At 42.8% G+C, this 26,487-nt stretch overlaps 1 protein-coding gene across 1 annotated transcript in view; it reads right to left on the reverse strand.

Moving 5' to 3' along the window:
- Window positions 1-26,487, reverse strand: part of LOC127578749 (short transient receptor potential channel 4-associated protein-like) — an 85,954-nt gene that overhangs the window by 55,283 nt on the left and 4,184 nt on the right. The window contains 4 exon segments of the mRNA XM_052031162.1: window positions 3,406-3,461; window positions 7,290-7,347; window positions 16,058-16,174; window positions 23,904-24,035. Of these exon segments, the coding sequence (XP_051887122.1) occupies window positions 3,406-3,461; window positions 7,290-7,347; window positions 16,058-16,174; window positions 23,904-24,035 (363 nt within the window).

The following is a 26,487-nucleotide window of genomic DNA, read 5'->3' on the forward strand; positions in this document are numbered from 1 at the left end:
TATCCAGTATCCTAGTAACCCACTTTACCCTCAAATATTTGATAAGAAAATTTGGCACTAGCTTGACAGCTGTGGAACATGTGCTATAAGGGATGAATACCTCATTGGTTTACATTTCAATCATGTTTTCTTAGCACCTCAATCAAGTGCTACGCAAAAGCACATGCTTATCAGCACAAGTTAACCCTCCTTAAAAAGGCAGGTCAAGACTCTTTTCCCTGTTGTTTTTCCTGTTTTTTTTTTGCTCAACTCCCCAGCCAAAAGTACAATGGCTTCAACAACAATGCTTGTCAATTTGAGCTTAGTGATGGCAGTTCCATTCAGAATCAGAATGTGGGTTCAAGTTCCAACCTAGAGATCGAAGCACAAATTCTCAACTGGTGGTGCTGTGCTGAGGGGACACTGCACTGAGAGAGTTGTCATCTTTCAGATGAGAGATTAAACTGAGGGCTCACTACCCCTTCAGATATGCCTATTAGTTATCAACAGACCGACCGATCATTGCAGTTTATAGAATCCTGTAGTGCACAAATTGACAGCTGTGTTTTTTAGATTGCAACAGTGATTACACTTCAAAATTATTTCATTGACTGCAGAGGAATAAGGAGCACAGGGTACTTTGTAAATAACAAAAAGGCACAGATTTGACTGCCAACTGAACTGGAGGCAACATGGAAAAACCACCCTGCTTTTGCACAGGGTGGTTACGATGTGGAATTAATTGCCTAATATGGGTAGTGAAATTGAAAGCAGTTCAGAAATTTGATAACTAACTAGGGAAAAAAAAAAGTGACAACATATGGAACGAGTGAGGGAGTTTGAACGATGGTATTGTTCTTGAAAAAAGCTCCTGTAATCTCGATAGGTCCCCCACAGGCATTCGCTTGCTTTTTCGCAAATTCTAATGGCTCCATGCTTTCTACCTTCCACAAGATCGTAGGAGCAGAATTAGGCCATTCAGCCCATCGAGTCTGCTCCACCATTCAGTCATGGCTGATTTTTTTCATCCCCCCTGTCCTGCTTCTCCCTGTGACCTTTAACCCCCCCTTACCAATCAAGAACCTATCAGTCTCTGCCTTAAATACACTCAATGACTTAGCCTCAACAGCACTCCGTAGCAATGAATTCCACAGATTCACCACACTCTGCCTGAAAAAATTCCCCATCTCAGTTTTAAAGGGATATCCCTTTATTGTGAGGGTGTGCCATCAGATCCTAGACTCCCTTACCATTGGAAACATCCTTTCCATGTCCAGTCAGATCAGACAGGGCTCTGGAGAGTTACAAGGTAGCCAGGAGGGAGCTTAAGAATGGGCTTAGGAGAGCTAGAAGGGGGCATGAGAAGGCCTTGGCATGTAGGATTAAGGAAAACCTCAAGGCATTCTGCTCGTATGTGAAGAACAGGAGGATGATTAGAGTGAAGGTAGGACCGATTAGGGATACAGGAGGAAACGTGTTCTGGAGTTGGAGAAGGTAGGGGAGCGAGGGAAGAGATTGCTGTGTCTTTGGTGAGGATCTTTGCGTCCTCATTGGCCACCGGAGTAGCGCCAGATGATTGGAGGGTGGCAAATGTCCTTACTTTCCTTAAGAAAGGAAGTAGGGATAACCCTGGGAATTACAGGCTAGAGAGTCTTACTTAAATGGTGGGCAAATTACTGGAGAAGATTCTTGGAGACAGGATTTATGAGCATTTGGAGAAGCATAAGCTGATTAGGGACAGTCAGCATGGCTTTGACAGGGGAAGGTCATGACTTATGAGCCTGATTGAATTCTTTGAGGATGTGACAAAGCACATTGATGAAGGTAGAGCAGTGGATGTGGTTTACATGGATTTTAGTAAGGTGTTTGATAAGGTTCTTCGTGGAAGGCTCATTCATAAAGTCAGGAGGCATGGGATCCAGGGAAACTTGGCTGTGTAGATTCAGAATTGGCTTGCCCATAGAAGACAGAGGGTGGTTGGAATTGGAGCATATTCTGCTGGGAGGTCAGTGACCAGTGGTGTTCCACAGGGATCTGTTCTGGGACCCCTGCTCTTTGTGATTTTTATAAATGACTTGGATGAGGAAGTGGAAGGGTGCGTTAGTAAATATGCAGATGACACGAAGATTGGTGGTGTTGTGGATAGTGTAGAAGGTTGCTGTAGATTACAACAGGACATTGATAGGATGCAGACCTGGTTAGACCGCACTTGGGAGAATTGTGTTCAGTTCTGGTTGCCTCATTATAGGGTGGACATGGAAGCTTTAAAGAAGGTGTAGAGATTTACCAGGAAGCTGCCTGGATTGGAGAGCATGTCTTATGAGGATAGGTTGAGCGAGCTAGGGCTTTTCTCTTTGGAGTGAAGGAAGATGAGAGATGACCTGATAGAGGTGTACAAGATGATAAGAGGCACAGATCGAGTGGACAGTCAGAGACATTTTCCCCAGGGTGAAAATGGGTAACATGAGGCATAATTTTAAGTTGATTGGAGGAAGGTACCGGGGGGGATGTCAGAGACAAGTTTTTTTTTAAAAACACGGAGTGGTGGGTGCGTGGAACGCATTGCCAGCAGAGGTGTTGGAGGCAGATACACGTTAGGGATATTTAAGACACTCTTAGATAACCACATGAAAAATGGAGGTCTATGCGACAGGGAAGGGTTAGATAGATCTTAGAATAGGATAAAGTGTCAACATGACATCATGGGCCAAAGGGCCTGTACTGTGCTGTATTGTTTTATGTTCTATCCAGACCTTTCAGTATCTGGAAGGTATCAATGAGATCCCCCTTATCCTTCTGAACTCCACTGAATACAAGCCCAGAGACATCAAATGCTTCTCATATGTTAAGCCTTTCATTCCTGGGATCATTCTTGTGAACTCCTCTGGACCTTCTTCAGGGCCAGCATATCCTTCCTTAGAAACGGGACCCAAAACTGCTTGCAATATTCTAAACGTGCTCTGACCAACCCCTTATAAAGCCTCAGCAGTGTATCCTCCTTTTATATTCCAGTCTTCTTGAAATGAACGCTAATACTGCATTCACTTGCTTTACTACGGACTCAACCCGCAAGTTAACCTTGAGGGAATCCTGAACTAGGACTCCGAAGTCCCTTTGCACCTCTAATTTCTGAATTTTCTCCCCATTTAGAAAATATTGTTCTTTAGCAGAGGAGGTTTCTGTATACTGCCCTACATCTTAGATGGGAAATACTTATTTGCACCATGAACCCTACCGCTGCCTATCAATAAGTCAAACTGCAGTGTCTGTTTATTTATGCCACAAAATTCAAAGGGAAACCTTTAAAGAAAAAACTGCAATTTTAAATATATTTACACATTATCAACCTCAATTTGCAAGACCCTCTTTGTGAAGTGCGGAAATTTACTACGTGTGGCCACTCAAGGCACATTAAATCTCACTTACACAGATACAGGTGTTGTACAATATACTTAGGCAATCCTTTATCAAGTCTTCACTCACTGCAACACAAAACAAAAGTAAGGTTTGGCAAAGCTTCCATTTTAATTTGTAATAAGTGCTTCCTTAACATATTAGAAAAAAAACTCCTTTAAAATATTTCATTTGTACAAATTGCTAAAAGGTTTATTTTTCCTGAACAACCCTTCTTTTTCAAGGTGGATCTACAACTGTCAGGCAGTATTATTTTATAACTCGTAATTAATGCAGCAAAACAAATAAGGTCCTTAGTAACAATGGAGCAGAAACAGAAAACATTTAGAACCTAGAATGCAAAGAAAAGTGATGAATATTCAGCTCATTAGACCTGTTCAGCCATTCAATTAAATCTTGGCAGACTTATACCTCAACTCAATTCACCCACCCATGACAAATCTTTCCTGTTTATTCATTATTCAGGATCTGGACATCGCTGGCAAGTTCAACATTTACTGCCCATCCCTAATTGCCCATTAGGTGGTCGTGGGGAACCTCCTTGAACTGCTGCAGTGCTTTAGGCATAGGAACTCCAACAGTACCATTGAGTAGATTGTTCCAGGATTTTGACCCAGTGATATATTCCCAAATCAGGATGGTGTTTGACTTGGAGCAGAACTTTCAGATTACCCAACAATTTATTCATCTGTCTTCTCCCATTTTTGACAGCTTTGTTTTTTGGCTAGAGCCAAGGCAGGATTTCCACATTTCTCAAAATTATCCCAAATAGCCTTATTCCAGTTTAGTAGGGTGCCAAAATTAAAGACGACATAACACCAGAGAAAATAGTTTGCTTACTCTATCAAATCTCTTCACCATTTTAAACATCTTAATTAGATTACCTCTCAAATTTTCCAAATGCAAAGGGAGACCTTTATGTACCTTATCCACAATTTAACACTATGAATTCAGCATTCAGTCTGGTCAACCTGCACTGCACCCTCCCTGCTACTTGACCTCAGATTACAATGAAGACCATGTTTTTTTTCAGCCTGGCAATAATAATTTCCATGTGATAGTGGTCAAAGTGGCTTTAAGAAATACAAGTTAATAACAGAAATAAAAACAGTAAGTGCTGGATATACTCAGCAGATCAGATACCATCTGAGGCAAAGAAAGCTAGAATCCTAGTTCAATATCATGTCACGAAAGGGCCGAATGAAAGGCCATCACTCTTGAAACATTAACCATTTCACTCTCCTATAGATGCCCAACCTGAACATTTCCTGCATTTTGTTTTTATTCAAATTTCCAACATCTGTAGCATTTTGGTTTTATATTAATAAGTGTTGATGTAATACACACTTTTCCTCTGCATAGAGCAGGACTGCACAGGAACAGGCTCTTCAGCCCATAATGTTGTGCTGAACTAATTAAAACGCCTAACTAAAGTAATCCCTTCTGCCTTCACAATATCCATATCCCTCAATTCCTGGCAGCGCATTCCAGGCACCCATCACTCTCTGCAGGGGAACAAACTTGCCCCGCACATCTCCTTTGAACTTACCCCCATCACCTTAACTGCACACCTTCTAGTATTAGACAATTCAACCCTAGGAAAAAGGTACTAGCTATCTACTCTATCTATGCCTCTCATAATTTTATAACTTCAATCAGTTCTCCCCCTCAGCCACTCTAGTGAAAACAACCGTAGTTTGTCCATCCTCTACATATAGCACATGACCTCTAATCCAGGAAGCATCCTGGTAAACCACTTCTGCTCCCCCTCCAAAGGCTCTACATCTTTCCTTTAATGGTGCAACCAGAATTGAATGCAATACTCCAGATGCGGCCTAACCAGTGTTTTATAAAGCTGCAACACAGCTTCCTGACTATTGAACTCTATGCAGCCACTTTCAGAGAGCTATAGACTTGGACCCCAAGATTCCTCTGTAGATTAACACCATTAATGGCAAGACACTTAATTTGTCATCAACCATGTAATGTCCCTTTACATCTAATCTCCCAAAGTGCAACACCTCACACTTGCCTGGATTAAACTTTATCTGCCATTTCTCTGCACATATCTGCAACTGATCTATATCCCACTGTATGCTTTGGCAACTTTCTAGCTACCCACAACATTACCAATCTTTTATCATCTGCGAACTTACAAACCCACCCATTCATGTTTTCATCCAAGTCATTTATATACATCACAAATAGCAGAGGTCCCAGTATGGATCCCTGTGGAACACCACTAATCATAGACCTCCAGCCAGAATAAGTCCTATCGACCACTACCCTCTAATGGGAAAGCCAATTATGAATTCAAACTGCCAAGTCACCACGGATCCCATGCATCTTAATCTTCTGGATGAGCCTACCATGAGGGACCTTGTCAAAACGCCTTACTAAAATCCATGTAAACAACATCCACAGCTCTACCTTCATCAATCACCTTCGTCACCTCCTCAAATAAAATCTATCGAGTTAGTAAGATGTGACTTGTCCCGCACAAAGGCATTCTGATTGTCCCTAATTAGGCCATGGTCTTCCAAATGCTCATAGATCCTATCCCTAAGAATCCCCTCCAATAGCTTCCATGCCACAGACGTGAGACTCACCGGTCTATAGTTCCCAGGATTATCCCCATTTCCTTTCTTAAAGGATGGAGCAATATTAGGTATTCGCTAGTCCTCCAGGACCTCACCCATGGCTGGTGAGGACATGAAGATCTCGGACTTCCAAGATCTTCTTGATCTTACAATGTTATATTAAATGAAAAGCAATTAATAGAAAAGGTTTCCACCATTATGTACAAGCTCATTAGACTTGATTTTTCTGGTCTACCATTACAGCAAATACTTTCAACTATGTTAGTAGAATTTTCTCCGATTTAACTGGCTAACCAAAATAGCAGGGCAGCGGAAGCTGAAATACTCAACCACATGTCTTGGCCTTCATAAAATATTTACAACAGGCACATTTTTCATAAGATCTGGGGCCCAAAGCTGTATAGTGCTCCAGATAAACAGGACCTGCAAAGTAGAAGTGATGCATCCCCTTCATATTCAAGTTTCATTGACATTAATGGTAATATTCCATCAATTTTGCTTTTTTAAAGCTTTATGTACCAGTACAGGAACCTTGAGATTTATGCATCAGGACACAGAAATTCAACTTCTTCCACAATTCCCTCATCTCAGCATTAATAAAATATTCCCATTTCACTCTCTTGGGCCCAAACCTCATTTTCCCTGCAATGAATTCCATCTGCTACTCACTTAATCTGCTTATGGCCTTTTGCACTTTACTGTGCCTAATTTGTTTGCAGTACATATTTTTAGATACACTTTTTATCCAATTCCAGCAATTAAGATACCACCCATTTACCCTTCCTATTGTTTAACCAATGTTTAGTCAGTTCCCTGATGTTACACCTAATAGCATGCACTCACAATTTTGTTAAAAGGCAACCAGACCGAATCACATGCTTACTGACATCTGTCAGGTTAACCAACTGCTATGAAAACTTCATTTGCCAAGATCAAATTCATCTGCTACACCTTCCCATTATGCCAAATTTCCTGGGCTAGATCTCCATTGTGTGTAAAATGTGCCCCGATATTGCTCATGTCCACACTCAGAATACTTGCCAAATTGTCTTCCTTCTACTCGCCCCCCCCCCCCCCCCCCCCCCAACCCCACCCAAAAGGGGCATTATGCCTCTGCTCAATGCATACTTATAGCATCCAGCTGCCAATGAATGGGCATTAAATGATGGGCATACAAGCAAAAACAAATTTAAAAAAAATCCCATAAATTTATAAAACAAAAATACCCAGTAATGCATCGTTAGTGGTTGACACAGTGATTACAGCACAAGCAGCATTTAATACTACAGCACTTACTTTTCTGCTTCTTTTTCTGTGGTGCAAGTGTTGGCCGCATTAGGATTTCAACTAAAAGCTGTAAAGGAAGGAACCATGGAACATTACTGAAACAATAGATTTAAAAGCTCCTCACTATTAAGATGGAAAATATTTTTTTTAGTAACAACCATCTATGGGCTAAATGAGACAAGATAATGGATCTGAAGGATTAAAAATGATCAAAGGTCATCAATCTGTCTACACAGATGCAGCTTGACCAGCTGAGTATTTCCAGTATTTTCTGTTATCATTTCAGATTTGCAGCATTAGCAATATTTGACATCTAAATTATTATGTTTAATTTCTGCACAGCATTCTGCTAGGTTTAAGAGGCAACATAAAATCAAAATCAGTTGCAATAGCAAGTAAAATCAGAACCTCAGACAGCATCTGTGAAGAGAAATAGACCTAACATTTCAGGTCAATGATCCTTTGGCAGATAGTGAGGAAACAGAATGCACATGCGTAGAAGTGTGCAAATGCAAGAATTCAACTCTTATCTTCCTTAACCTGAAAAAGTTGCTTACAGTCTCTGCCCAGATCATATTTGAAAAATGTCCATGTTATGCAACAGAGCTGCCAGTGCTAAGTGATACATCATCAGCCAGGGCCAGGTGACTTCAAGGGTGGATGACTACTTCTCAGAAATCCTCTACAGAAGTAAGGTTCTCACATTCACATCTTTGATTTAATTCCACTGCAATTTAATCTACATTTCTATAGATTAAGCTAGAGGGTGCAGAAAAGACTCAAGGATTTTAGAACCATAGAACACTACAGTATAGAAAACAGGCCATTTGGCCCTTCTAGCCTGTGCTGAAACTTTATTCCGCTAGTCCCATTGACCTGCACCCAGTCCATAACCCTCCAGACCTCTCCCATTCACGTATCTATCCAATTTATTCTTAAAACTTAAGAGTGAGCCTGCATTTACCACGTCAGATGGCAGCTCGTTCCACACTCCCACCACTCCGAGTGAAGAAGTTCCCCCTTATGTTCCCCCTAAACCTTTCCCCTTTCACCCTAAAACCACGTCCTCTCATACTTCTCTCCCCTAATCTAGGTGGAAAGAGCCTACTCACATTTACTGTCTATACCCCTCAATTTTGTAAACCTCTATCAAATCTCCACTCATTCTTCTATGCTCCAAGGAATAAAGTCCTAACCTGTTCAGTCTTTCCCTGTAGCTCAACTCCTGAAGACCCGGCAACATTCTAGTAAATCTCCTCTGCACTCTTTCCATCCTACTGATATCCTTCCTATAGTTAGGTGACCAGAACTGCACACAATACTCCAAATTTGGCTTATACAACTTCACCATAACATCCCAACTCCTATACTCTGATTTATGAACGCCAGGATGCCAAAAGCTTTCTTTACAACTCTGCCTACCTGTGACATCACTTTCAGGGAATTATGTATCTGAACTCCCAGATCCCTTTGTTCCTCCACACTCCTCAGTGCCCTACCATTTACTGTGTATGTCCTACTTTGATTTGTCCTTCCAAAATGCAACACCTCACACTTGTCTGCATTATATTCCATCTGCCATTTTCTGGCCCATTTTTCCAGTTGGTCCAGATCCCTCTGCAAGCTTTGAAAGCCTTCCTTGCTGTCCACAACACCTCCAATCTTAGTGTCATCAGCAAACTTGCTGATCCAATTTACCACATTATCATCTAGAACACTGATATAAACAAAAACAATGGACCCAGCACAGATCCCTGAGGCACACCACTAGTCACAGGCCTCCAGTCTGAGGAACAATCATTCACTACCACTTTCTATCTTCTCCCACACAGCCAATTTTGAATCCAGTTTACAACCTTTCCATGGATACCTAGTGTCTGAACCCTCTGAACTAACCACCCATGTGGGACCTTGTCAAAGGCTTTACTAAAGTCCATGTAGACAACATCCACAGCCTTTCCTTCATCTACTTTCTTGGTAACCTCCTCGAAAAACTCTACAAGATTCATTAAAAACAATCTACTACGCACAAAGCCATGCTGATTATCCTTAATCAGTCCTTGGCTGTCTAAATACTTGTATATCAGATCTGTCAGAACACCTTCCAATAATTTACCCACTACTGATGTCAGGCTCACCGCCTGTAACTACCTGGCTTACTTTTAGAGCCTTTTTTAAACAATGGAACAACATGAGCTACCCCCCAGTCCTCCAGCACTGCACCCATGGCCAAGGACATTTTAAATATATCTGCCAGGGCCCCTGCAATTTCTACACTAATCTCTCTCAAGGTCCAAGGAAATATGTCAGGCCTGGGGGATTTACCAGCAAGCACCTCCTCCTCCTCTTTAACCTCTATATGATCCATGACACTACTGCTTGTTTCCCCTTCCTTCCATATCCACTATGCCAGTTTCCTGAGTAAATACTGATGCAAAAAAAACTGTTTAAGATCTCCCCCATCTCCTGAGGCTCCACACCAAGCCAACCACTCTGATCTTCTAGGGGACCAATTTTGTCCCTACTGTCCCTTTACTCTTAATATACTTGTAGAAACCCTTTGGTTTTACCTTCACATTATCTGCCAGAGCAACCTCAGTCTTCTTTTTGCCTTCCTGGTTTCCTCCTTTAGTATTTTCTTACATTTTCTATTTGTTCCTAGTTGCCTATACCTGCTATACAGCTCTCTTTTTCTTAACCAGATCGCCAATATCCCTTGAAAACCAAGGTTCCCTATGCCTGTTAACTTTGCCTTTAATCCTGGCAGGAACGTGCAAACTCTGCACTCTCAAAATTTCGCCTTTGAAGGCCTTCCACTTACTGAACACATCCTTGCCAGAAAACAACTTATCCCAATCCAATCTTCCTAGATCCTTTCCCATTTCCACAAAATTGGCCTTTCTCCAATTTAGAACCTCAACTCAAGGACCAGACCCATCTTTATGCATAATTAACTTGAAACTAATGAATTATGGTCACTAGACCCAAAATGTTCACCTTCACATACTTCTGTCACCTGATCTGTCTGGTTCCCTAATAGGAGATCAAGTATTGCAATCTCTCTCATTGGTACCTCTATATAGTGACTAACAGCTTGAGTTATGAGCAGAGACTTCACAGGTTGGGACTCTTTTCCCTGGAGAGAAAGAGGCCGAGGGGTGACCCAGAGGAATACAAGATCATGAGGGGGATAGATAAGGCGAATGGCCAATTTTTTCACCAGGGTAAGAGAGTCTAAAACCAGAGGGAATACATTAAGGTGAGAGGAGGATTTATAGGAGACCTTTAAATCCTTCTACATGGAGGGTGGTGGGCATGTGGAACGAGCTGTCAGAGGAAGCGGTAGAGGCAGGTGCAATTACACGTTAAAAAGATACTTGGCCAGGTTAAGAAATAGCGAAGGTTTTGAGGCACATGGGGCAAATGCAGGTAAATCAGACTAACTCAGGAAGGCACCTTCATCGGCATGGATGAGTTGGGCCAAAAGGGCCATGCTGTACTATGACTTAATGTCTTAGAACATAAAACGTAACAGTACAGCATAGGACCTTTGGCCCACGATGCTGTGCCGACATTTTATCCTGGTATCTAACCCTTCCCTCCCACATAGCCCTCCATTTCTCTATCATTCACATGGCTATCTAAGAGTCTCTTAAATATCCCTAATGTATCTGCCCCCACAACCTCTGCCGGAAGTGCATTCCACGCACCCACCATTATATGTGAAAAAAAACTTACCTTTGACATCCCTCTTATGCCTTACTCCAATAACCTTAAAATGATGTCCCCTCGTGTTAGCCATTTTCACCCTGGGAAAAAGTATCTGACTGTCCACTCGATCTATGCCTCTTATCATTTTGCACACCTCCATCAAGTCACCTCTCATCCTCCTCCTCTCCAAATCAAAAGCCCTAGCTCACGCAACCTATCCTTATAAAACATGCTCTCCAATCCAGGCAACATCCTGAAAATCTCCTCTGCACCCTCGCTAAAGCTTCCACATCCTTCCTATAATGAGGCAATCAGAACTGAACACAATACTTCAAGTGTGGTCTCACCAGAGTCTATAGAGCTGCAACATTACATTGCAGCTCTTAAACTCAATACCCCAACTAATGAAGACCATACACCTTCTTAACAACCCTATTGACATGTGCAGCAGCCTTGAGGGATCTATGGACATGGAACCCAAGATCCCTCTATTCCTCCACACTGCTAAGAGTCCTGCCATTAACCTTGTATTCTGCTTTCAAATCCAATCTTCCAAAGTGCATCACTTCACACTTTTCTGGATTGAACTCCATCTGTCACTTCTTAGCCCAGCTCTGCATCCTGTGAATGTCCTGTTGTAATCTACAGCAACCTTCTACACAATCCACAACACTACCAACCTTCGTGTCATCTGCAAACTTACTAACCCACCCTTCCACCTCCTCATCCAAGTCATTTACAAAAATCACAAAGAGCACAGGTCCCAGAACAGATTCCTGCAGAACACCACTTGTCACTGACCTCCAGGCAGAACATGCTCCATGTACAACCACACTATCTTCTACGGGCAAGCCAATTCTAAATCCACACAGCCAAGTTTCCCTGGATCCCATGCCTCCTGACTTTGAATCAGCCGTCCATGAGGAACCTTATCAGATGCCTTACTAAAATCCATGTAAACCACTCCACTGCTCTACCTTCAATGTGCTTTGACACATCCTCAAAGAATTCAATCAGGGTTGTGAGGCGTAACCTGCCCCTCACAAAGCCATGCTGACTGTCCCTAATCAGCCTATGCTTCTCCAAATGCCCATAAATCGTGTCTCTAAGAATAGGGAAACAAAGGACTGCAGATGCTGGAATCTAGATGAAAAACACGATGATGCTGGAGGGATCCAGCAGGCCAGGCAGCATCCGTGGAAAAAAGCAGGCAGTCAACATTTTGGTTTAGAACCCTTCTTCAGGACTGAAGCAAGGAAAAGGGGAAGCCCAATATATAGGAGGGAAAAACAGAGCAGTGATAGGTGGACAAAAGAGGGGAGGCAGGGTGGACACAGGGTGGTGATAGGTAGCTGCAGGTAAGAGATAGTGATAGGCAGGTGCAGAGGAGGAGGGGAGAGTAGATCCACTGGAGGATGGGTAAAAGTAGGGAAACAAAGGACTATTGAATATTGAAGTCCCCGACTTTAGGTAATTCCCCCACCCACCCAGACTTTTTTTTTCTTCTCTCTTCTTACCTTTGACCCATTCGCCGGTGGATCTGCTCTCCCCTCCTCTCCTGCACTTGCCTATTACGGTAGTGTAGCGGTTAGCGTAACACTATTACAGCGCCAGAGACCCGGGTTCAATTCCGGCCACTGTCTGTAAGGAGTTTGTACATTCTCCCCCTGTCTGCATGGATTTCCTCCTGGTACTCCAGTTTCTTCCCACATTCCAAAGACATACAGGTTAGGAAGTTGTGGGCATGCTATGTTGACGCTGGAAACGTGGTGACACTTGTGGGCTGCCCCCAGAACACGCTACGCAAAAGATGCATTTCACTGTGTGTTTCGATGGACATGTGACTAATAAAGATATCTTATACGCATCTACCCATCACCATCCTGTGTCCATCCCCGCCTCCCCTCTTTTGTCCACCTATCACTGTTCTGCTTTTACTTCCTATATATTGGGCTTCCCCTTTTCTTATCTTCAGTCCTGACCCCAAACATTGACCACCTGCTTTTCTCCATGGATGTTGCCTGGCCTGCTCAGTTCCTCCAGCATCGTGTTTTTCCATCTGTCTCTAATAATCTGCGCCAGTAATAACTTGAATGTTATTGATTCATTTGATGTTTCATGTTACAAAGCAATTACGCAACAGTAATTTAACATCAAGGGTGTTAAATGCCATAACAGGCTACAAGACGAAGTTGGGCTGCATAGTTAACAACAGCGCATCCCTTCCTGATGAACTTAACACATTCTATGCGCATTTTGAACAGAAGGGAAGTGGACTGTCACCATCCACCCTGACAGCCTCCAATGCAGCTGAACCTGTGATCACAGAAGAGAATGTAAGATCAGTCTTCCGGAGAGTGAACACGAAGAAAGCACCTGGCCCAGATGGCGTCCCTGGCAGTGTGCTCAGATCTTGTGCTGATCAGCTGGCAGAAGTATTTGTAGACATATTTAACCTCTCCCTGCTTCAATCTCAGATTCCCACCTGTTTTAAGAAGATCACGATCATCCCAGTACCGAAGAAAGTCAAGGTAACATGCCTTAATGACTACCGACCAGTGGCTCTGACATCCACCATCATGAAGTGCTTTGAGAGGTTGGTCATGGCACACACCAACTCCAGCCTCCCAGACAACCTCAACCCAGTGCAATTCGCCTATCACCGAAACAGGTCTACAGCGGATGCCATCTCCCTGGCCCTACACTCAGCTCCGGAGCATCTGGACAGTAAAGACACATACGTTAGACTTTTGTTTATTGACTACAGCTCTGCCTTCAATACAATAATCCCAAGCAAGCTTGTCACCAGAGTCCGAGACCTAGGACTCAACACTTCCCTCTGTAACTGGATCCCTGACTTTCTAACAAACAGATCGCAATCAGTGAGGATAGGCAGCAATACCTCCAGCACGATTATTCTCAACACCGGTGCCCCACAAGGCTGCATCCTCAGCCCTCTATTCTACTCCCTATACACTCACGACTGTGTGGCCAGATTCTGCTCTAACTCCATCTACAGGTTTACAGATGATACCACCGTTGCAGGCCGTATCTCAAACAGCGATGAGGCGGAGTACAGGAAGGAGATAGAGAGCTTAGTGGAATGGTGTCACGACAACAACCTTTCCCTCAATGTCAACAATACAAAAGAGATGGTCATTGACTTCAGGAAAGGGGGCAGTGTATACGCACCTGTCTACATTAATGGTGCTGAGGTCAAGAGGGTTGATTGCTTCAAGTTCCTGGGAGTGAACATCAACAGCCTGTCCTGGTCAAATCACGTAGATGCCACGGCCAAGAAATCTCACCAGCACCTCCACTTCCTCAGGAGGCCAAAGAAATTTGGCTTGACCCCTTTGACTCTCACCAACTTTTACCGATGCACCATAGAAAGCATCCTATCTGGATGTATCACGGCTTGGTATGGCAACTGCTCTGCCCAGGACCACAAGAAACTGCAGAGAGTTGTGGACACAGCCCAGCGCATCATGGACACCAGCCTCCTCTCCTTGGACTCTTGTCTTTACCTCTCGTTGTCTTGGTGAAGCAGCCAGCATAATCAAAGACCCCACCCACCCAGGACATTCTCTCTTCTCTCCTCTTCCATTGGGTAGAAGATACAGGAGCCTGAGGGCACGTACCACCAGACTTAAGGACAGCTTCTACCCCACTGTGATAAGACTATTGAATGGTTCCCTTATACAATGAGATGGACTGACTTCACAATCTACCTTGTTGTGACCTTGCACCTTATTGCACTGCACTCTCTCTGTAGCTGCGACACTTTACTCTGTACTGTTATTGTTTTTACCTGTAATACATCAATGCACTCTGTACTAACTCAATGTAACTGCATTCTGTAATGAATTGATCTGTACAATTGGTATACAAGTTTTTCACCGTACCTTGGTTCAAGTGACAATAATAAACCAATACCAAGGGCCCTGACTCTCCATATCTGCCCTAAGGCAGGAAATAATTTGAAGGAATTAATTCTCAATCTTTACAAACAATAAAATAGCAGGTTAGACTGTCCTGTTCCCATTACTTCACGACAGCCACCTTGTGTAAAACAAGCCCCAAGTAAACGACTTGATTACATCATGAGTGATTGTACTCTGGATTTGATTACATGCACATGATAACCTATTGACAATGAACTAACAAAGCTGAACAAACCAAGACTTAATGTTTGTAATTCTAGTTAAACTTCTAAACTCAATATAAAAATAATTTAGAAAGGAATTTTAGGAACCAGATGCATTCATTAGTTGGACATTGGAAAAATTCAACAGACAATAATAAAAAAAACAATGAGCTACAGGATACTGAGTCTTTGGAGAGGGTGCAGAAGAGACTCAGCAGGATGCTGCCTGGATTGTAGTGTATTAGCTACAAGGAGAGTTTGGACAAATGTATTAATTGCTCTGGAGTATGAGGCTGAGGCAGAGGCATAGATAGGGTAAATGGTCAGTCTTTTTCTCCAGGGTGGAACTGTCAAATTCTAGAGGGAATAAGTACAAGGTGAGAGGCATAAAGGAGATTTGTGAGGTGTTTTTTCCCCTTACACAAAGAGTAGTGGGTGCCTGGAACCTGCTGGTGGAAGCAGACACAATAATTGCGTTTAAGAGGAATTTAGACAGGCAGACGAACAGGCAAGGAATTGAGGGATGTGGATCACATGCAGGCAGATAGGTTTAGTTTAATTTGGCATCATGGTAGGCACAGACATTGTGGGCTGAAGGGCCTGTTCCTGTGCTATGTTCTAACAATATTGTGAAGAGAAAAGTACCCAATGTCAAATAATAACCCTCTTCCCTCACTACTCAAGATTGGCTTTCAATGAGAAATTCTTTTGCATGTTGAACTGTGCTTCAAAGCACAAGCCTCATTTCTTGAGGGCATGGAGCAATTGTTACTTTAGCATTTAACACAGCATCACCCATCAGGGTTCCTATTAAAAACAAAAGTCTTAACCTACATCCCTTTGCCTTGCCTCCAAAGTATTTTATTCATACCCTAAAATATCCCAATGTACCTTCAAAGTATTTAATTGCAGTACTTACATCTACTCCACCAAAGAGATCAAAAATGTGGGTGTTTGGAAATTTGGATTCTTGGGCACCTTTTCCATCCTCCGTCACAAATGCCATTGCTTCCATCGAGAGGAGTGGAGCAATCTCCTAACACACAAGAGTGAAGAATGAAAAATTAAATCCCAGCAATACAAACCTTATGCAGCCAAATCTCTTCTCTCCCCCACCCCACCCAATAGGCCCACACAACTTTTCCTCTTAATATACAAAATTCTAGATTAAAAATAGAGAATAGTGCCTCTTTCAGATTTTAACTTACTTATTGTATATTTCCATCAGCTTCAATTTGTTTCAAGCATTTCAGAATTTTTGTTTTCTGCATTATTGTGATAATCGGATCTTGCAAAATTGCCAAACAGTACTATGTTTTGGCAGAGCTTCTGGAGGAGATGGAGAGCTGGTATGTTTACTTCTTTTCTCAGCAAGTCAGGCAGCCTCTGTGGAAGGAGAACTGCTGAGGACTTACAGCATTTTCTGTTCTAAACACTTTCCCTTCCACTCAACTCTGGCAAAATAGTTAACCTTATCAAGAGAGAACAGGAAGCAATGTTGATAATCAAATGATACAAGAGAGCATTATAGAGCATGTCATCTTGGACAGCCAGAATTCTTAATCTGTAATGCTTCAAATTTATAATCTGTCACATAGTGATGGAATAATCCCTTCACAGTCTGTACCAGCTATCAAATAGTATCCCAATTCCCAGCACTAAACCTGTAGCCTTCTATACCATAGTATTTAAATAAGCAGTTGAAATGCCATGAAGTGTTGTGAGAGTACCCTATTAAGCAATGATTTCCAAATTTCAACCACCCTCTGGGTGAAAAAAATTCTTCCTTAAATCTTCTCTAAATTTACTTCCCCTTTCCTTAACCCCATGCCCACTGGTCACAGATGCCTCCACCAAGGGGAAAAAAAGTTTTGCACTAACTACCCAATACACATGCATGCACAATTTTGCATCTTTCAATCAGGTCCCTCTCCTTTTCCATTCCAAAGAGGAGGAACCCTCCTCACAGCTAAAAACCATCTGCAGCAGACAACATCCTTCCTATAGTGAGGCAACCAGAGTTGGACACAGCAACTTCACCTATGACCCAACTAATGTTATATATTATTATATGTTATAATGTTAACTAATGTTCTATGCCCAGCTATTGAAGACAAATATCCTATATACCATATTCACAACCTATCTCCCTGTGCTGAAAATCACAAAAAACCCTGCAGGTGCTGGAAATCTGAAATATAGGGTCTCAGACCTGAAATGTTAACCGTTTCTCTATCCACAGATGCTGCCTGACCTGCTGAGTGCTTCCAACATTTTGTTTTATTATCAACCTGTGCTTCTGCCTTCAGAGATCCCTGGATATATACATCAAGGTCTCTCAGTGTTGCCTGGGGTCCTTCCAGCCTCGTTAATCCTTCAACATAAAACACCTACATTTTTCAGGATTGAATCCCATCTCATTTCCCTGCCCGTCTTGCCAATTGACCTACATAATAAAATTTGATGCTTGAGGCAGGTGGACACCTGCACCTTAGGTTCTTAACAAGCATGATGTCCAGAAACATCAAGGGGCCAGAGTATTGTTGCCTTATTGTTAGATAACTCTGGGCAAGTAAAGTCTCCAGTACAGGTAGTCCACACAGGTGTACACTGGGTTCATTTCTTTTTGCCAATAATGCAATGAGCTGAAGCTCCATCTTCATCCATTTAATTGCTGCCCTGGTGGCTGGATTTCAATTATTACAAGAAATGTCAGAAAATAAACAATGCCAAATTTAAAACAAACATTTTTGTAAAAAGAAAACAAATGTATAAAATGTCTTATCCCAAAGTATTTGTCAATGCCTGGAGTGAACAAGTTACCAGCTCGAATGCAAAGAATAAGAGGCTTTTGTATATTGTTCCATCTGCTACACAAGTATAAAAATCACTGAAGACAGCAGCACAGGTAGATAGGTTTTGAAAGAAAGCATACAGAATGCTAACTTTATTAGCTGGGGTATAAAACACAAGAGCAGGGAAGCCCCATCTGGAATAGTATGTGTAATTCTGGTCATTAACAAGAGAAAGGACACGATTGCTCTGGGGATGTTACAGAAGAGATTCTCCAGGATGTTGCCTGGGATAGAATGTCTCAGTTATTATAAAAGGAGCTGCATAGAACATACGACACTACAGGACAGTACAGGCCCTTTGGCCCACCATGTTGTGCCGACATTTTATCCTGCTCCAAGATTTATCTAACCCTTCCCTCCCGTATAGCCCCCTCCATTTTTCTATGATTCATGTGGCCATCTAAGAATCTTTTAAATGTCCCTAATGCATCTGCCTCCACTACCTCTGCCAGGAGTGCGCGCCACATATCCACCACTCTCTGTATAAAAAATACTTACCTCTGACATCCCCCTTATACCTTCCTCCAATCACCTTGAAATAATGCCCCCTTGTGTTCGCCATTTTTACCTTGGGAAAAAGTCTCTGACTGTCCATTTGACCTATGCCTCTTATCTTGTACACCCAAATCAAGCCACCTCCCATCCTCCTTCGCTGAAAACAGAAAAGCCCTAGCTCGCTCAATCTATCCTTATAAGACATGCTCTCCAATCCAGGCATCACCCTGGTAAATCTCCGCTGCACCCTCACGAAAGCTTCCAAATCCTTCCTATAATGAGGCGACCAAAACTGAACACAATACTCCAAGTGTGGTCTAACCCGAGTTTCATACAGCTGCAACATTACCTTACGGCTCTTGAACTCAAATATCCTGACTAATGAAGGCCAACACTCCATACGCCTTCTTAACAACCCTTTTGACCTGTGCGACAACCTTGAGGGATCTATGGACATGGACCCCAAAATTCCTCTATTCCTCCACACTGCCAAGAGTCCTGGCACTAACCTTGTATTCTGCATTCAAATTTCTTCTTCCAAAGTGTATCACTTAATACTTCCCCAAGTTGAACACCATCTGCCACTTCTCAGCCCAGCTCTGCATCCTATCAATGTCTTGTTGTAACCTACAGCAACCTTCTACACTATCCACAACACCAACCTTCATGTCATCTGCAAACTTATTAACCCACCCTTTCACTTCCTTATCCAAGTCATATGTATATGGAATCCCAGAACAGATCCCCGCAGAATACCACTGGTCACTGACCTCTAGGCAGAATATGCTCCATCTCCAACCACCCTCTGTCTTCTATGGGCGAGCCTATTTTGAGTCCACACAGCCGAGTTTCCCTGGATCCCATACCTCCTGACTTTCTGAATGAGCCTTTCATGAGGAACCTTATCAAATGCCTTACTAAAATCCACGTAAACCACATCCACTGCTCTACCTTCATCAATGTGCTTTGTCATCTCTTCAAAGAATTCAATCAGGCTCGTGAGGCACAATCTGCCCTTCACAAAGACATGTTGACTGTCCCTAATCTGCTTATGCTTCTCCAAATGCCCACAAATCTCTAAGAATCTTCTCCAGTAATTTGCCCACCATTGAAGTAAGATTCCAGTGACTTATCTATCCTCACATTTTTCAAAAATTCCAGCACACCCTCTTTCCTCACGGCGACATGCTCTAGCGTATCAGCCTGTTGTATGCCATCCTCACAAACTTCAAATTCTCTCACCGGTGAATACTGAAGCAAAATATTCATTAAGGACTTCTCCTACGTCTTTGGTCTCCATGCACATGCTTCCTCTTTTATCCTTGATTGGTCCTATTCTCACTCTAATCATCCTCCTATTCTTCACGGATGTGCAGAACGCCTTGGGGTTTTTGTTAATCCTACTCGCCAAGGCCTTCTCATGCCCCCTTCTAGCTCTCCTAAGTCCCTTAAGCTCCTTCCTGGCTACCTTGTAACTCTCCAGAGCCCTATCTGATCCCTGTTTTCTAAACCTTGGATTAGCTTCTTTCTTCCTCTTGACAAGATATACTACGTCTCTTGTCAACCATTGTTCCTTGACCCTACCATCTTTACCCTGCTTCAATTGGACAAACCTATCCAGAACACCATGCAAGTACTCCCTAAGCAACCTCCACATATCTGTTCTGCACTTCTGTTCCCAATTTATGCTCCCAAATTCCTGCCTATTGGCATCATAATTCCCCCTCCCCCAATTACTTTCCTATATCATCTGCTCCTTTCCAAGGCTATGGTAAACGTCAAGGAGATATGGTCACTGTCTCCAAATATATTTCTATGAGCCACCTTAGAACCCATTAAAAGAGTGGAAGCAAGCAATCCTCAATGTCTAGGGACTGCCCAAGAAGAATACAGAAGGGTTTCTGCAGATAGTCATTAGCATTACACTTATCCAGGCAAGTGGATATTATGTCGGGCTCCTGACGTGCCTTGTAATAGTGAAAAGGCCTTCAGGTGTCAGGTGGTATCACCTGCTGCAGGATACTCACCCTCTGATCTGCTCTCGTAGCCATGGTAATAACGTGGCTGGTCCAAATGAGCTTCTGGATTATAGTGAACCCCCAGCATGTTGAGTGGAGGAATCAGCAACTGTAATGCTATCCACAAAAGTGCTAGGCATTGACCACCTCCAACAAGAGATAATGCTTCCATCTACCACTGGTATTCAATGGCATTACTATCACCCTGTTCCCCATCGATATTCTGGGCATCAACATTAATGAGCCACATAAATACAATCGTTACAAGGTCAGAGGCAGAGGAGCCTGCAGCGAGTGATTCACAGCCCTAGGCATTTCCACCATAAACAAGGCACAGATCAGGAGTATGATGGAGTATTCGCCAATGACCACAACCATCCTTTTTCGTATAATTTCTTTTATATAATCTTTGATTCCAGTCAAAGTATTTACCCCTTAATGCCCAATGACTTCACATATACAGGACTCCTTTATGGTACACTCCTTCACATTTTCCTTGATGTCAAGATTAATCACTCTTATGTTAACAATTTGGCATGAATCACAGAAGGTCAGAAGACTGGTGCAACAAGTAATTGAGAATGCAATAAAGGTCAGAATGCTGTTTGCAAAGGGGTTAAAGTTTATAAATACGAAGGTTTTGTTATACAGGCTGTTGGTGAGGCCACACCTGGAGTACTGCACACAATTGTGGTCCCCTCAAATAAGGATACAGTAGAGTTGGAGGCAGCCTGAAGTTGGCTAATTCCTGGAAATGAGAGGGTTTGGGTCCATACTCCTTGGAGTTTAGAAGAATGAGGCGTCCTTACATACAAGAGCCCTTGGGGTCTTGACAGTTTAGATGTTGAAATGAGAGGGTCCAGAACAGGACATAGTAACAAGATAAGGGTCTGGTCATTTCAAACTGAAATGTGTAGAAATTTCTTTTCTCAAAGGTTAGTGAACCTCTGGAATTCTCTCTCCCAGAGAGTGGTGGAGATTAGATCATTGGAAATATTTAAAGTGGAGATAGACCTCAATCTTCCAAATATTTATCTAAGGGAAACAGGCAGTGAAGAGTCATGCTAGTACTAATGGCATACATAGAAACAGGAAGGAGGTCCTGCAGAGTGAATTTCAGGACTTGGGTAGAAGGGGGAGTGGAGGAAAGAAAAAAGGGTGGGGTTACCGGAAGTTAAAGAAATCGATGTTGAGGCCATCATGTTGGAGACTCTCAAGGCGGAATGAGGTGTTGTTCCTCTAACCTGCACCTTGCTTCAACATGGCAGTAGAAGAGGCTATGGATAGACATGTCAGTATGGGAGTGGGATATGGAATTGAAGTGGGTGGCCACTGAGAGGTCTTGGCTGTTGCAGTGGACAGAATGAAGGTGCTTGACGAAGCAGTCACCTAATTTGCATTGGGTCTCGCTGATATACAGGAGGCTGCACCAGGATCCCCAGGTTGGGATGAGATCCATTCCAGAATACTATAGGAAACGAGGAGACTGCTGGGGCCTTGACAAAGATTTTTGTATCTTTGTTAGCCACAGGTGAGGTACCAAAAGACTGGAAGTCAGCTAATGCTATTCATTTATTTAAGAAGGGCAGCAGGGGTAAGTCAGGTAATGACAAGCCAGTTAGCCTTGCATAATTGGTGGGGAAATTATTGGAGAAAATCCAAAATGACAAGATTTATGTTCGTTTGGAAAAGCAGGTTCTGATTAGGAATAGTCAGCATGGCTTTGTGAGGGGGAATTCCTGTCTCACTAACTTGATTGAGTTTTTGACAAGGTAACCAAAGAGATTGGTGTTCATTTATATGGACTTTATTAAGGCATTTCACAAGGTCCTGTATGGTAGGCTGGTCCAGAAGGTTGAGGCACATGGAATCATAACAGTAAAGCACAGTAACAGACCCTTTGGCCTACGATATCTGTGCCAACCATAATGCCAATTTAAACTAATCTCATCTACCTGCACATGGTCCACATCCTTCCACCCCCTGCCTGTTCATGTGCCTGTTTAAATGCCTCTGAAACATTGCTTTTGTATCTGCCTCCACCACTTCCCTGGCAGCACGATCAGGCACTAGGAACAGAGAGGCCTAGGAGTCCAAGTCCATAGTTCATTGAAAGTGGCAACACAGCTGGATAGGGTGAGGAAGGCAGCATACAGCATGCTTGCCATGAGGTGTCGGCAAGGAATACAAGAGCTGGGACATCATGTTGCAATTTTACAAAACACTAGTTAGACCGCACTGTGCAGTTCTGGTCGCCACACTATGGGAAGGGTGTGATTGCACTGGAGTGCAAAATGGATTACGTGGATTGAACGGCTTTAGTTATGGGGAAAGATTGGATAGGCTGGGCTCGTTTTCCGTGGAACAAAGGACGCTGAGGGATGACTTGACAGAGCTATATTCAATTATCAGAGGCAACAAAAAACGGTATATAGTCAAAATCGTTTCCCCATATTAGCGGGTATCACAAGCAAGAGGACATAGTTTTAAGGTGAGAAGTAGGAGTTTTAAAGGTGATCTGAGGATTATGTTTTTGTTTTAAAAACAGAGTAGCTAATATCTGCAATGCACTGCCAGAGGTGGTGGTAGAATCTGGTACAATTACGAAATTTAAAAAGATATTTAGACAGATACTTCTATAGTCAAGGCACAGAAGGATATAGACCTAATGCGAGCAAATGAGATTAGTGTTGATGGTAAAATAAAAGTAGGTATGGATGTGATGAGCCTTTCTGTGCAGCACAACTCTATGACTCTATGGTGTGCAATAAAGGCCCGTGCAGCAAAAGTTGTGCTGTAATTAAACGAACTTTACAGCAATAACTTTCCAGAGGTTTTTATTGAAATGATCATGACATAATGGAAGCATGGCATGTAATTTTAAAAAAGGCATTAGCCTTAATGCAAGCCCTGAGATGCATGGCAATCCGGTTGTACGATAATGAGAGCAATAACGGCAGGACAAATGGCCTATATGGAAATTGTGCAAAGAAACAGTTCTCCTTCTCTGATAACGATGTTTGGAAAAGTTCTCAACACAAAATGTTTGTAGAGACTGAAATCTAGTGTTCTCTGAGTGAAGCTTTTTACAGTAACTGAAGTTAAATGAATTTGCCAGACATTAATTAAAAAGTGACATGCAATGCAAACTCAGCCAAAAAAAGGCAAACAATTTAACCCCTAATTAATACGAACTTGGCAACAAATCTGGAGAGAGGATCAAGGAGCCATGTTCTGACGAAAAGTCAATGACCTGAAATGTTAACCATTTCTCTCTCCACAGATGCTGTCGGGCCCCAGTATTTCCAGCATATTCTGGTTTTTATTCTTGAGATTTTGCAGCTGCTCTCTTTAAATGCACCACAAAGCACATTGCACCACAGCCTTTAAATCTTACCTTTAAAATCCCCTGACACAGCAAGAGACCATCATTGTTGGGTTGGCTGTTTTCATATAATTTCTGCACCAGATGTGGGATGCCATTCCATTTTGCAATTTTGTCTCTCTCTCTGAGCAAAGAATCTGGAATCTACAAACAGAAACATTAAGTGATAAACAGCAGTACATTACATGATCTCTTAATGGCTTTGTGTCAATCCTCACAGCGGAAGACACAAGAAACATGGCAGAAGAGAGTCAGGGGGCAGAGGTGAGTATCGTAGCCATTACGAAGGAGAAGGTGCTGGGGAAGCTGAAAGGCCTAAAGGTGGATAAATTACCTAGACAAGATGGACTACACCCAAGAGTTCTGAAAGAGGTAGTCGAAATCTTTCAAGAAATGCTGGAGTCAGGGAGGGTCCCAGAGGACTGGAAAAATCACAAATGTGACACCATTGTTTAAGAAGGGAGGGAGGAAAAAGATAGGAAATTATAGGCCAGTTAGCCTAACTGCAGTGTTGGTAAGATTTTAGAATGTTAGGGATAACATTTCAGAGTACTTGGAAGTACATGATAAAATAGGGCGAAGTCAGCATGGTTTCGTTAAAGGGAGATCTTGCCTGACAAATCTGTTAGAATTCTTTGAGGTAACAAGCAGGTTAGACAAAGGAGAGTTGGAGGATCTTATTTACTTGGATTTTCGGAAGGCCTTTGACAAGGTGCCACATATGAGACTGCTAAACAAGATAATAGCCCATGGTGTTCATACGAGGGCAACATACCAGCATGGATAGAAGATTAGCTAACTGGCAGAAGTCAGAGTGGGGATAAAGGGGTCCTTATCAGGATGGCTGCCAGTGACAAGTGGAGTTCCACAGGGGTCAGTGTTGGGACCGCAACTTTTCACTTTATACATTAATGATCTGGATGAAGGAACTGATGGCATTATGGCCATGTTTGCAGATGATACCAAGATAAGTGGAGGAACAGATAATGTTATGGAGCCAGGGAGTCTGCAGAAGGACTTGGACAGGTTGGGAGAGTGGGCAAAGAAGAGGCAGATGGAATACAGTGTAGGGAAGTGTGGGGTTATGCACTTTGGTAGGAAGTATAAAGGTGTAGACTATTTGCTAAATGGGGAGAAAATTCAGAAATTGGCAATTCAAGATGGCGCTGGAGCATGGCGACTTGTTGCAAGCTGCTCTCTGCAGATTCACTCATTACCGATTCCAAAGGGACTTGGAAGTCCTAGTTCAGGATTCCCTCAAGGTAAACTTGCAGGTTGAGTCAGTAATAAAGAAGGCAAATGCAACGTTAACATTCATTTTGAGATGACTAGAAAATAAAAGCAAGGATGTACTGTGAAGGCTTTTTAAGGCATTGGTCAGACCAGATTTGAAATACTGAGAGTAATTTTGGGCCCTGTATCCAAGGAAGGATGTGCTGACCCTGGAGGGTTGAAGAGGTTTGCAAGAACGATCCCAAGAATGGAAGGCTTAACGCACGAGGAGCAGTTGATGTCCATGGGCCTGTCTCAATAGAGTTCAGAAGGATGGGGGGGGGGGGGGGGGGGGGGGGGCGTGGCAGGATGTGTGTGTGGAAATCTCATTTAAACCTCCCAGATACTGAAAAGCCTGGATAAAGTGGATGTGGAGAGGATGGTTTCCATTAGTAGGAGAGTCTAGGATCTGGGGACAGCCTCCGAATAAAGGGACATCCCTTTAAAACTGAGACAAGGAGGAATTTCTTCAGCCAGAGGGTGGTGAATCTGTGCAATTCACTGCCACAGAGGGGTTTGGAGGCCAAGTCATTGAGTGTATTTAAGGCAGAGATAAATTCTTGATTTGTAAGGGGATTAAGGGTTATGGGGAGAAGGCAGGAGAATGGGATTGAAACAAAATCCATCTGTACATCAATGCTGCTAAGGGTCCTGCCGTTAACTGTATACTTTCCCCTTACATTTGACCTCCTAAAGTGCAACAGCTCACACTTTCCCAGATTAAGCTCATCTGCCAATTCTCTGCACATAACTGTAACTGATCTATATCCTGCTGTATCCTTTGACAACCTTCTTCACTGTCCGCAACTCCCCCCAATCTGTGTTGTCTGCATACTTACTAACCAGCCCATCTATCTTTTCCTCCAATTCATTTATATATAATCACAAACAACAGAAAACCCAGCACTGATCCCTGTGGAACACCACTGGACATAGACATCCAGCTAGAATAACACCCTTCCACTACTACCCTCTGTCTTCTACAGGATAGCCTATTCTGAATCCAAACTACCAATTCACCATGAATCCCATGCATCTGAATCTTCCTGATCAAACTACCATGAGGGATCTTGTCAAACGACTTAAAGTCCACGTAGCCAACATCCACTGCCCACCCTTATCTAGCACCTTGGTCACCTCCTCAAAAAACTCAAGTTAGTACGACATGACCTGCCTTGCACTGCACAAAGCCATGCTGACTGTCCCCAGCTAACCCATGTTCTTCTAAATGTATGCAAACCCTATCCCTCTCCAACAGCTTCCCTACCACTGATGTGAAGCTCACGGGCCTACAATTTTTTGGATTACCTCCATTTTCCTTCTT

This window comes from Pristis pectinata, chromosome 16, assembly GCF_009764475.1.
Source record: "Pristis pectinata isolate sPriPec2 chromosome 16, sPriPec2.1.pri, whole genome shotgun sequence".
Classification (NCBI taxonomy): domain Eukaryota; kingdom Metazoa; phylum Chordata; class Chondrichthyes; order Rhinopristiformes; family Pristidae; genus Pristis; species Pristis pectinata.